The sequence below is a fragment of the Hyla sarda genome, chromosome 2, assembly GCF_029499605.1.
Source record: "Hyla sarda isolate aHylSar1 chromosome 2, aHylSar1.hap1, whole genome shotgun sequence".
NCBI classification, from domain to species: domain Eukaryota; kingdom Metazoa; phylum Chordata; class Amphibia; order Anura; family Hylidae; genus Hyla; species Hyla sarda.
Window position 1 is genome coordinate 41179794 of NC_079190.1, and position 13256 is coordinate 41193049.

Genomic DNA, 13256 nt, shown 5'->3' on the forward strand with positions numbered 1-13256 from the left:
AAAATGTGCCATCATTACATTTTTCTATAATATCAAAATTTTTGTTTTTATTCTCTTAAAAGATTAGTTGGAATCATTAATTTTTATGGAAACATGCAAAAGACTTTCTGTTTTTATTTTCTGTTCTCATGTTTTATATAAATATAGTGGGGATCAAAAGTTTGGGCACCCCAGGTAAAAATTTGTATTTGTGTGCATAAAGAAGCCAAGGAAAGATGGAAAAAATTTCCAAAAGGCATCAAATTACAGCTTAGACATTCTTATAATATGTCAACAAAAGTTAGATTTTATTTCCATCATTTACACTTTCAAAATAGCAGAAAACAAAAAAATGGCGTCTTCAAAAGTTTGGGCACCCTGCAGAGTTATTATCTTGTACTGCCCCCTTTGGCAAGTATCACAGCTTGTAAACGCCCATTCTTCCTTACAAAAGTCTTCCAGTTCTTTGAGATTTCTGGGCTGTCTGTCAAGCACTGCTCGTTTAAGGTCTATCCATAGATTTTCAATTATGTTGAGGTCAGGAGATTGTGAAGGCCATGGCAAAACCTTCAGTTTACGCCTCTTGATGTAACCCCCCGTGGATTTCGATGTGTGTTTAGGATCATTATCCATTTGTAGAAGCCATCCTCTCTTTAACTTCAGCTTTTTCACAGATGGCATCAAGTTAGCATCCAAAATTTGCTGAAATTTTATTGAATCCATTTTTCCTTCTACTCGTGAGATGTTCCCTGTGCCACTGGCTGCAATACAACCCCAAAGCATGATTGATCCACCCCCATGCTTAGCAGTTGGACAGAGGTTCTTTTCATTAAATTCTGTTCCCCTTCTTCTCCAAAAGTACTTTGCTCATTCCGGCCAAAAAGTTCAATTTTAACCTCTTAGGTCCACAGAACTTGTTTCCAAAATGCATCAGGCTTGTCTATATGTTCATTTGCAAAGTTCAAACGCTGATTTTTGTGGTGAGGACGTAGAAGAGGCTTTCTTCTGATGACTCTTCCATGAAGAACATATTTGTACAAGTATCTCTTTATAGTGGATTAGTGTACCACAACTCCAGTGCCTGCCAGATCTTTCTGGAGGGATTGTGCAGTCAAACGTGGGTTTTGAATTGTTTTTCTCACAATCCTGCGTGCTGTTCTGTCGGATATTTTTCTTGGTATTCCAGATCTTGCTTTAACTTCCACTGTTCCTGATGACTGCCATTTCTTAATTACATTCCGAAGAGAGGATATTGACATCTGAAAACATTTTGCTATCTTCTTATAGCCTTCTCCAGCTTTGTGAGTGTCAACTATTTTCAGTTTCAGATTTCTAGACAACTGCTTAGAAGAACCCAGGGTGCTGATTGTTGGGGCAAGTTCAGATGAGTCTGGGCATTTAAAACTTTTGAGATTGACATCACCTGGTCTTCCCAGATGATGATTGAGAACAATCCATGACACTGGCAGGTCTCAGCTTTGCAAAGGGGGCAGTGCATGCTAATAAATTCTGCAGGGTGCCCAAACTTTTGCAGACACCATTTTTTTGTTTTCTGTTATTTTGAAAGTGTAAATGATGGAAATAAAATCTAACTTTTAGATTTTTCCATCTATCCTTAACTTCTTTATGCACATTTATACAATTTTTTACCTGGGGTGCCCAAACTTTTGATCCCCACTGTAGAGATATATATATATATATATATATATATATATATATATATATATATGTATATATATATATATATATATATATATATATATATATACACATTTTGTATTATTACAAAATCCTAAAATCTTGGTAACCCAGAAATCAGAAATATTCGATGGTATAATAGTAAGCCCCATGTGTGTTTTATAAAATCTATTTTTTAGAAATGTTTATATCACCATTTTAAAAGAAATACCTTCATTATAAATGCTTTTCAGATACATTGATATATACATTAGTACAATTTTGGTAAATAAAATGCCAAATTCATTAAAAGGGAAAAACATTAACGTTCTATATAATTTTCTAGCTGTTCTACATTATAAATCATCGGTTCCAGAAGCTTTTCTGTCTAAATTTAAAATTATATTTTTATGCTGTACATGCTAACTACTTATATTTTATTGAATATATATTATATGAAATATAGATATGAAATATAGATATGAAACTACACTTTAAAAAAAAATATGTTTAAAACAAGTTTAACGTTTTTTTGCCGTTTAAAAAAGTTAATTGTTATTTATTTATTTTTCAATATTTGATGTTCCCAAATTGTTTTTGCGTCGTCCATATAACAGAGGTAACAGTATTTTTCATCCACTGTTGGCGAATGACTAGTTACGTTCTAAAGTATTGGAAACACAATAGCCAATGTTGCCATATTAATTCTGCAGTCTATGTATTAATATTGTACATTATTTGCCTCTAACAGTGCTGTAGTATTAGTAGTAGAGACATAGCAAAGAAAAGATATTAGCTTAGTTTTTGATAAATGTTTTTTCTTCAATTGTTTCGGTGCCTTCAGTGTATTTTCCAATGCTAATGAAAACTCTTCTATTTTGCAGGACAAGACAAGTGCTTTAAGTCTGAGCAATGTTGCTGGAGTTTTCTACATTCTGGTTGGAGGCCTGGGCTTGGCAATGCTGGTGGCTTTGATAGAGTTCTGTTACAAGTCAAGGGCAGAGGCGAAACGAATGAAGGTGGCAAAGAGTGCACAGAATTTTAACCCATCTTCCTCGCAGAATACCCAGAATTTAGCAACATATAGAGAAGGTTACAACGTATATGGAACCGAGAGTGTTAAGATTTAGGGGTAGGACCTAGGGTCTACTACAGTGAGTGGGTGATGCCATGTGTAGTGCAGTGTTGTGACCTGTCTGTCTATTGGTTATGCTTGCTATAAAAAAAAAAAGCTTTCGGTATGGAGAAATTCAGTGCTCAGTGGTTCCGTATTTTCTTGGCTGCAGATGTACAGTGTATGTTGCTTATAGACATCTGCATTGAAAAATATTTCTATAGATTTTCTTCTATATATATATTTTTTTATTTTTTTTAAATTAGAGGAAAACTTTATTTTTTTATTATTTTATTTATATTTTTAACAAATTTAGAATTTCTTAGTCTACCTTACAAATATAAAAAAAAAAAAAATTTTGCCTGTTTTTGCAAAACAACTTACAGAAAGGTAGGGATTCCAAATTTTTTATTTTATTACATAGTTTAAATTCAACACAATAGTAAATGAGGGAAAAATAATAAAGAAAAATAATCATTTCCACAATAAGGAGTATTTATATCATATTCTGCATATAAATGATTCCCAACTATTGTTATTCTGAGTTGAAATTATTATTGAAAAGAATATTCATGCACAACATGGCACAACATTTTCATTTCTTTATCTATTTTTGCATGCTGTGATTTCCACTCTTTATGTTTACTGTGATGATGTATTTTCTATAAGATATTTATTTAGGTATTTGCCCCCTTTTTTTTTTTTACATTATTTTTCATGCATCGTGAACTTTGATTGCAGAGAATGTTATAGAGAAAAACATTTTAAATATATTTAAGATGAGAATAGAAAATATTTAAATTATAACACATATTGTAAGCTAAATTTGAAAGAAAATATGAATTTAAAGTGATGTTGATGGAATTACTACTTTCATTTTTAGTTATATTATCTAGGAGACCTACGATAAGTAGTTGCAACCCTTATGCTATCTGGTGGACTCAAGGCAGTAATAGCAAATATACAAGGCTGTCTGGAGCTGCAATAGGGCTGTTGTCTATGGGGCACCTACTATACCTCTGTACATCTCTGATTTCATGCCGAGGAATACAGAGCCTTTTTCTATAGTATTTTTTTAAAATAACTTCAGAGCCCATGCTCTGCCATGTACATAAGCCCTTTGGGTACATTCAGTATTATTTGGCAATATGTTTTTGCTTCAAAAAGGTTAATCGGTTGATAGATCCTATTAGCTTAATAGGGAGAAGGAGCTGGTAGGTGAGAGTGAGCTAGCAGGCGTGCCAGGCTATGACACTTAAACAGTTCAGCTCAACCTCCTTGACACTTCACTGGAAAATAAAACTGTGATTTTATATATTTGGCAGCCCCCATCATTCCTGACTATGCAATAGTGTATGCATGTCTTAGCAGCAAATGCAACTGTCACATCACTGGTAAACAAAGTTTTTGTTTCGTGGACGCTGTTCCTTATGTATCTTTCTATGCTGATTTTGAATCCGTCGTTGTTTTCTGCAATTGCATTTTCCATTGTTGAAGGTTAGCCTATCCAGCCGACTCTATACTTGAAAAATATAAGTTTTTCAAAAAAATTTATGTGTGTTACTCAAAAAGTATACCTGACACACAAATTTGGAAAGTAGATTTAAGATCAGTGGGGAAAATATTATAAGAATTACCCTATTTAAAGGGGTATTCTGGGCAAAAACATCTAATCCCCTATCCAAAGGATAGGGGATAAGATGTCTGATCGCAGGGGGCCCGCTGCTGGGACCCCCCGCAATCTCCATGCAGCTCCTACATTCTATGCGGGGCTGCAACTCTAGTTTCGGAAACCTCCAGGTTTCCGGGACTGGGGACGTAACGTTATGCCACACCCCCTCCATTCATGTCTATGGGAGGGGGCATGACAGCCATCACGCCCCCTCCCATAGACATGAATGGAGGGGGCGTGGCATTACGTTACATCTCCAGTCCGGAGGTTTTGGAAACTCTTCATAGAATGTGGGTGCTGCAGGGAGATCGCCGGGGGTCCCAGCAGCGGGCCCTCTGCGATCAGATATCTTATCCCCTATCCTTTGGAAAACCGGAAAACCCCTTTAAGAAACACAAGAAAAGGGACATTTTGTTTACCAGTGCATTCTTAGGCATCTAATGGGCAGTGTTACTCAATGATAGGATGGCCCACTGGACTCCGGCACACTGGACCAGAGATTTCAAGTTATACTTAAATAGCATATCTTTTTATCATAGATTATTATTATTATTATTACATTTGAGATTTAAATAACTTAAATGAAAAAAGATTGGTAATTCCCATTCAGTAAATTTTTAACAACTGTAATTATTCAAGCTACAAAATTAAGTGAAAGGTCTTTTTTGGCCTTTTAAAAGTTAGGTTTATTATTCTATACGAGTCTTTTTTTTTTTTTTTTTTTTTCCGTTTTATTGACAGTTTCCATTAAGAAACTGCCAGTTTGCAAAGTGTGAAAATAATTTCAAAATATGCAAAAGATGGCTCAGAAAACAGACAGAGTGGCAGAAAATACGGACCAAAACTGAGTGTGCACATAGCCTGACTGTGGCAGAGTAGATGTATAGGGCATTATGACAGATATAGTCTATTAGGTTCCTGGCAGCATTGGCTAGAGAAATGTTTCACCTGGACAAGCCTATAGCATGTAACACCTTTTCTGAATACACATTTTAAACCAATTGGGTTTCAGGTTATACTTTGCAGACATCTATAAGGGTATTTGGTGGGAATTGTTCTCATCCTTATTAAGGGGACACTCAATTCAAAAGGGTACTCCTGTGGGGGAAAAAAATGTCATATCAACTGGCTTCAGAGAGTTATACAGATTTGTAAATTACTTCTATTAAAAAAATCTTAATCCTTCCAGTACTTATCAGCTGCTGTATACTACAGAGGAAGTTAAGTTGTTCTTTTCTGTCTGACCACAGTGCTCTCTGCAAATCCCCATAGCAAACCTCTCCTGCTCTGGACAGTTCCTGACATGGGCAGAGGTATCAACAGAGAGCACTGTGGTTAGACAGAAAATAAATTCTAAAAGAAAAGAACTTCCACTGGAGCACAGAGCAGCTGATAAGTACTAAAATGATTAAGATTTTTGTTAATAGAAGTCATTTACAAATCTGTATAACTTTCTGGTAAGATTTGAAAAAAAAAAATTTCCGCTGGAGTACCCCTTTAACTAAATAAGTGCCTATTACCAATGACCTTCACTATGGCAGTCCCATTTTAGTTACGGTCTTTGGGTTCAAAAATACTTAAACCAGGTTATAGTGTCTTCAGATCTTTTTTTAAAACAAAAAATATCAAAAAGTTTCTAAATTAAGCGTAATCTCTCCCATTTTCACCATCATGTTGCTTTACCATGGCTATATTTATTATACCATTGCCCTCGCACTCGAAGGCAGCTATATGGCTGGACTCATTCTGCAATAAAAAGACAGCTCACTCCATGTTTAAGAAGCCGTGGCATTACTAAAGCGCAGCCAAGACTTGTATTCATTTGAAGGCCACTTTTTGTAAAATCAGAATGGCTGCATGCATCGTAGAATAACTATAAAGAGATTGGCTAAAAGTAATGTGACTTGAGCTTCAGTACAAATTTTTATTTTTGACTTTTTTTATATTTTAGCATTTGTCTCCATTCTGCAACAAATCATTGTGGTTCTTTACCTTAAGCGTTATGTTATTTTGTTTTACGTTCTAGGTGAAGAAAGTGCAAGGTTGTTGCAGATCATCAAAAACAGGGCTATTCTCCTTCAGTATACATTACTGTAAAAGTATGTTGGTTTTTGAAAAGTTTACAATCATCGAGACATTTCAGCTTTTGTTAACTTACGCACTCAGCAGCCCACTTTTTCCACTAAGACTGCTTGACCATGAGTATGTGCTGTGTTGCGTGACCCAAACATTTAGATTTATTTGCTTGGAAGATGCAGACAGTTATCTATTATGATTACATATATTTTGATTACATCTTCATAGTCATATTGGGTCAGTCCATATATTTTTTAATCATTTTTTTATCATATTAAATTTGAGAAAACATTAAATTGTTTGTATTCATTCAGCATGAAAAGCAGAATCTCCTGCAAAATTTTAGGATCTAATGTTTCCAAGAAATATGATCAAAGTGAACCCTTTTTGAATTCGGCCACCTTGATGCTTAGTTAGTCACCCCCTGGTACCACCCTTCAGGGTCTGATATTTCCAAGAAGAGCAGTTATTTGATCAGAGACAACCCTTTTTGAATGTGGCTTAGTTGGTCACTCCATGGTCCCACCCCTGAGGGTCCTATGTTTCCAATAAGGGTGGTTATGTGATCAGAGATGACCCTATTGGAATACAGCTATGTTGGCGCTTAGCTGGTCACTCCCTGGTCCTACCCTTGCACCCCTGGCAAGCTGATTTTGCTGTTGAAAAGCAATGCCAGCTGGATAATTCCCATGCAGTGGCTGCTTCAGGGGAAAATTCAGTATTACATGGCAGCTTTAGAGATATATGGCCATTCATGTGATGCAGGGATGGCTTGAGTCCTCAAGATCACATGCTGCTCCTAAAGAAGACAAGAATGTTTTTTTTTATTTATTTTTTATAAATATAAGTAGCCATTCTTGAACTGTCCAGTGGTTGCTCTAAGTGTTATTCTCCTATGACGTCAATATACCACTACTGGGATGTACTTCCCCAAGGCAGATATTTTTTGTATACCTTGGAAATAGCAGAATTGCTTTGAGACTCCAGGAGAAAAAGTTTAAAAATCCTACAGATATCAAATGTTAAAGGAGTTTTTCATAAATATAAGTTAAAATAAAAATCACCAAATTAAAAAACAAAATCTCAATAATAAATTCAAAAAATAAAAACCATACTAAATAAAAAAAATATTGTGTTACACCCCACATACAGAAGATCTGGTGCTCCTGTTCCACTACTTATGTCCTTCCCACTAGTCTGTAATTAGTGATTTTTTTAAATTTATTTATTTTTCTTTACACCTTGAAAACTTTGTTAACCTATCTTCTGAAGAATATTATTTTGGACCATAATTTTACTATTCAAATATTTTGGCTTTATAGATTCTGCAGCATACTTTGCTAACAGTTCATACTATTTGTTGTGTTAGTACGGGATAGGTTTATCATGGGAGTGAAGACAAACAAGAGTAAAAACACACAATCAGGTTGCGTTGCAGTTGTATTGTTGATTTGTAACCGCATCACATCTGTTTTCAATGGTAAGAAATGCTAACATTTTATTGCAGCATTGAAAACTGCAACGCAACCTGACCATGTGTTTTCACCCTAATATACTTCCCTACTAGGTAATATTTACCTCCCCAGGCCACCTACCTAGCTACCTACCTTTTGTAGGGAGAGCACAAGGAATGTACACTTGTTGTTATTGTATGTCAACTATTAAAATAGATTTCAGTATATTAGATATAAAAACTGATGTGAAAGGACATTACTTAGACTGTTTGTGAAAGTATCAATCAAAAAAAAATAGTCAGAGTTGGTGAAAAAATTAGGCATGTGCTAGATCTAGAAATAGGTAGTCATATGTAGCCAATGAACTAACATGTTTGAATTATACTTTTATATTTTCATATGATATTGTAGTTTGAGCATTTACATTGCATACCCTTAGTTACCTGATTACCATTTTACTGTTCATATTTTTTATTTACTTTTTTATTATATGTTATGTTTTTGGTTAAGGTATAAGACTATGTTCACACAGAGTAAAGTTCAGTCGCATATTCTTTTTTTCACGTGCACATTTTCAGCTGCAATCCGCAAAAATATACAGCCGAATTTTATACTATGTGAGCATAGCCTAAAGCTGTCCTGTGGCTACAATCATGGCCATAAATGTCAGCACCCCTGAAATTTTTCAAGAAAATTAAGTATTTCTTACAGAAAAGGAATAAACATGTGTATAGCAAAACATGCAGTAACACATGTCTTGTTATACACATGTTTATTCCCTTTGTGTGTATTGGAACTAAACCAAAAAATAGGAGGAAAAAAAGCTAATTTGACATAATGTCACACCAAACTCAAAAAATGGGCTAGACAAAATTATTGCCACACTTAACTTAATATTTGTTTGGACACCCTTTGGAAAAATATAACTGAAATCAGTATCTACCTATAACCATCAATAAGCTTCTTACACCTCTCAGCCGGAATGTTGGACCACTCTTCCTTTGCAAACTGCTCCAGGTCTCTCTTATTTCCCAACAACAATTTAAAGATCTCTCCACAGGTGTTCAATGGGATTTAGATCTGGACTCATTGCTGGCCACTTCAGAACTCTCCAGCGCTTTGTTTCCATCCATTTCTGGGTGCTTTTTGACGTATGTTTGGGGTCATTGTACTTCCAAGAACTCGGACGCAAACCCAGCATTCTGACACTGGGCTGTACACTGTGACCCAAAATCCGTTGGTAAACCTCAGATTTCATGATGCCTTGCACACATTTAAGGCACCCAGTGCCAGAGACAGCAAAACAACCCCAAAACATCATTGAACCTCCACCATATTTCACTGTAGGTACTGTGCTCTTTTCTTTGTAGGTCTCATTCTGTTTTCGGTAAACAGTAGAATGATGTGCTTTACCAAAAAGGTCTATCTTGGTCTCATCTGTCCACAAGACATTTTCCCAGAAGGGGTTTGGCTTACTCAAATTAATTTTGACAAAATGTAGTCTTGTTTTTTTAAGTCTCTGTGTCAGCAGTGGGGTCCTCCTGGGTCTCCTGTCATAGCATTTCATTTCATTTAAATGTCGACAGATAGTTTGCGCTGACACTGATGCTCCCTGAGCCTGCAGGACAGCTTGAATATCTTTGGAACTTGTTTTGGGCTGCTTATCCACCATCCGGACTATCCTGCGTTGACACCTTTCATCAATTTTTCTTTTCCGTCCACACCAGGGAGATTAGCTACAGTGCCATGGGTTGCAAATTTCTTGATAATGTTGCACACTGTGAACAAAAGCAAAACTAGATCTCTGGAGATGGATTTGTAACCTTGAGATTGTTGATATCTTTCCACAATTTTGGTTCTCAAGTCCTCAGACAGTTCTCTACTCCTCTTTCTGTTGTCCATGCTTAGTGTGGCACACACAGACACACAATGCAAAGACTAAGTGAACTTCTCTTCTTTTTATCTGCTTTCAGGTGTGATTTTTATATTGCCCACACCTGTTACTTGCCCCAGGTGAGTTTAAAGGAGCATTACATGCTTGAAACAATCTTATTTTTCCACAATTTTGAAAGGGTGACAATAATTTTGTCCTGACCATTTTTGGAGTTTGGTGACATTATGTCCAATTATCTTTTTTTCCTCCCTTTTTTGGTTTAGTTCCAATACACACAAAGGGAATAAACATGTGTATAGCAAAACATGTGTTACTGCAATCCTTTTCTGTGAGAAATACTTAATTTTCTTGAAAATTTTAAGGGTGCCAACATTTACGGCTATGACTGTATATAGACCCGATCCCTGTAGTGTTACTTTAGAATATACATGATGTTTTTTAATTGGAATAGGGCAGTAGGTTTCTCTAGTTAAATAGAACATTTATAAAATACATCATAAACAAAATTTTAAGTTTATAAAAAGAAACAAATGATGGTATTAGACATAAAAATATTTACTATAGCATGAAAAAGGCTAAAATAGAAGTGAAAAAATATGAGATTAAAAAGACAAAATAAAAATAATCCACATGAATTATATTATGGTGGCCTAGTAAAAGCGTAGCTTAAAAAAAAAATTTACTTTTTTCAGTACATTCAGCATATTTTAGTATTGAAGCTATATCTAATACAAATTATTTCAATTCTTTAATTTGATGTCATGTTTTTCATGATTTTACCATTTTCTTTTTCATGGCAAATTTCTTTTAAACCAATAATAATAATACAGATTTTTTTTTAGCCTAATAAAAAACAAAATAGAAAAAAAGTTAATAACAAACTAAATAGTTTAAAAATGTTAAGGGCTTTTATTGTTAAAAAAAACAAAAAACATTTTAACATACCATAGTGGACAACATTAGAGGGGTTTAATTGCACCATCACATATATCTAGCGATCCTGCTCTGTCACTGGCCATGACTGATGCCACAACTGACAAAGTGCACCAGTTGTCTATGGGTCTGGCACGCAATTATTTCTGCAGGTCGAAGGGGGGAATGCTTTAAGAAGCTTAACCCGTTAGGAGTGACCGGAAATCTAGTGTCCCGATTGAGACCCCAGATATATCTGGATTGCCCCATTCAAACTAATGGGAGCAGTTCCCTCTGGCACTTGTCTACAGCACCAGAGGGAAACTGAGCCATATCGCCACATATATGTGAAGAAAGATTTTCATCTACTAGTAGATACAGAGAGCCAACAGAAAGAACATCTTTCTATCTGGAGGAATATCATGTAGTACTTGGATAGTTCATTCATTTAAAGGGGTTATCCAGGATTAAAAAAAACAGGTCTAATTTCTTTCAAAGACCGCTCCCTGACTGTAACACGGTTGAGGGTGGGGTATTACAATTTGGCTCCATTCACTTCAATGGAACTTAGCTGCAAAACCACACCCAACCTTGAGACAGACATGAAGCGGTCTTTTAAAGAAAGTATCTGTTTTTAAATTCCTGGATAACCCCTTTAATTATGTAATGCTTCATTTAGCCTGCAGGGGCACTGTAGGGAAATTATGCATTTGCTGCAAAATTTCACCACAGATTACAGCTGGAAGTTTCCATTACAAGAAACCTTGAGATGAACCTACAACCAAAACAAAAAATGGGTAAATGGGTTATCCAAAGTAGACAACTGCTTTAAATTATTTCCCCAAATCTTTAAAATTCCTCTGATGTAAACTAAAGTTTATGGTGGTTGCCAGTTGTTTCCAGATGTTGTCAGAAAGTAGTCTTTTCCCCATGAAGGCCAGTGGTACCCAGGCTGGTTCACAAATGTATGGCCTTTCAGTCTTTTCTCACTGGCATAGTACAAAAATACTGGAGACAAACCGATAACAAAACTGGTCTTGTAGGTTCTTATAGGATAAAGTTTTAACCTGGTTTCTTCAGTTTTGCCACCTGACGTTTCTGCAAGCTGGACAGAAAGATGTTGTGTGCATACTTTTTCTGTCCAGTTATTGACAGTGGCCAAGTATATAACTTTGCCATTGGTAATGTCTGGTTTAGACAGGAAAAACAACATAACTATAACATAAGGACCAGCTTTTACTGGAGATAAAATAAAGTGGTTTGTTATTGATAAATCACCATAAAATTAACCCATAGGAACATATAAAAAAAAAATTTCCGATGATAAATTATTCCATTGTTAAAATTATAGTCAAATCCCAAATTTTAATCTCAGAAGTAAAAAAAAAAAAAAAGTAATATGAAAATGCAGATGTCTAGTATAAATATAATCTATTGATGTTTCTTTGTGGTATTTACTGAAGACAATTCAGATATAGTAATTCTCTCTTATTATTATCCGTTCTTTTCTTATCCAGCTGACCTTTTCTGAAGCCATACGAAACAAAGCCAGATTATCCATTACGGGGAGCGTAGGAGAAAATGGCCGTGTCTTGACTCCCGACTGCCCGAAGGCCGTACACACTGGGACTGCAATTCGACAAAGTTCAGGATTGGCTGTAATTGCATCGGACCTACCATAAAAACCAAATAATTTATTGAGTGCCTTATTATACACTGTTGGTGAGTGAAATACAGCACAGACTGTGAGTCACATCATGGGAAAATCACTGAAGACCTAGAAATATTGCTGAGACCGGGAAGTACGTCCAAAAGCGCCAAACATCATCAGCAACAAATGTGTGCATGAGCTCTGCTCGGAAACCCAAACTCAGATTTTATATCAGGAAAATGCATAATTTAGTTTTATTGGTGGGGGTGGGGGGAGGGGTTTGGGGCGGGAGAGAGTATATTAGCAGCAACAAATTTATCTCGGAGGGACTATTAAAACAGACTTGTCATTTAGCTTATTAAACTGTGAAGATGTGGGATCAGAATGGACAATACTTCTGTTCTAACAAAGAAGGAAAAATAGCTATAGAATTCAATGAAATTACTAACCAGTATTATGAGAAAACAACAAAAAACAAAACAAAAACAAACAAACCTCCATGCATATAAAGGATGAAGCTCCAGTTGTCGAAATAGATCTCTTCAAGAATAACTGTGATAAAACAAAGAAATAATAATCATGTAAATCCTGTGAAAAAAAAAACTAAACATTATTTACAATTTTTCTTTGAAATAAAGAAAAAAAATATAACATGCTTGCTTTTTAAATTATGTACATTGAATAGAGTACAAAAATTATTTTTTTTTAAATCATTTTAGGGAACTGTTCATTGCAATAATTTAAAGGGGAAAAAAAAAAGAAGCGCCATCAATGTAATAAAAACAAATTTTTTATTTTATTTAATTATTTTTTTTTATTCTGGGTCA

At 35.2% G+C, this 13256-nt stretch overlaps 1 protein-coding gene across 12 annotated transcripts in view; it reads left to right on the forward strand.

The window, feature by feature from the left end:
• GRIA4 (glutamate ionotropic receptor AMPA type subunit 4) overlaps positions 1–13039 on the forward strand; it is a 361383-nt gene extending 348344 nt beyond the window's left edge. For 5 of the 12 annotated variants that reach the window (XM_056561596.1, XM_056561595.1, XM_056561603.1 and 2 more), the window contains 2 exons: positions 2541–2675; positions 12296–13039. In XM_056561596.1, coding sequence (XP_056417571.1) covers positions 2541–2675; positions 12296–12460 — 300 coding nt within the window. In that variant the 3' untranslated portion in view covers positions 12461–13039. Of the gene's footprint in view, positions 1–2540; positions 2789–6468; positions 6542–12295 lie in introns of those variants that run through there. The other 7 variants (XM_056561597.1, XM_056561598.1, XR_008889509.1 and 4 more) reach the window with 5 other exon arrangements.
• Positions 13040–13256: the final 217 nt, after the last annotated feature.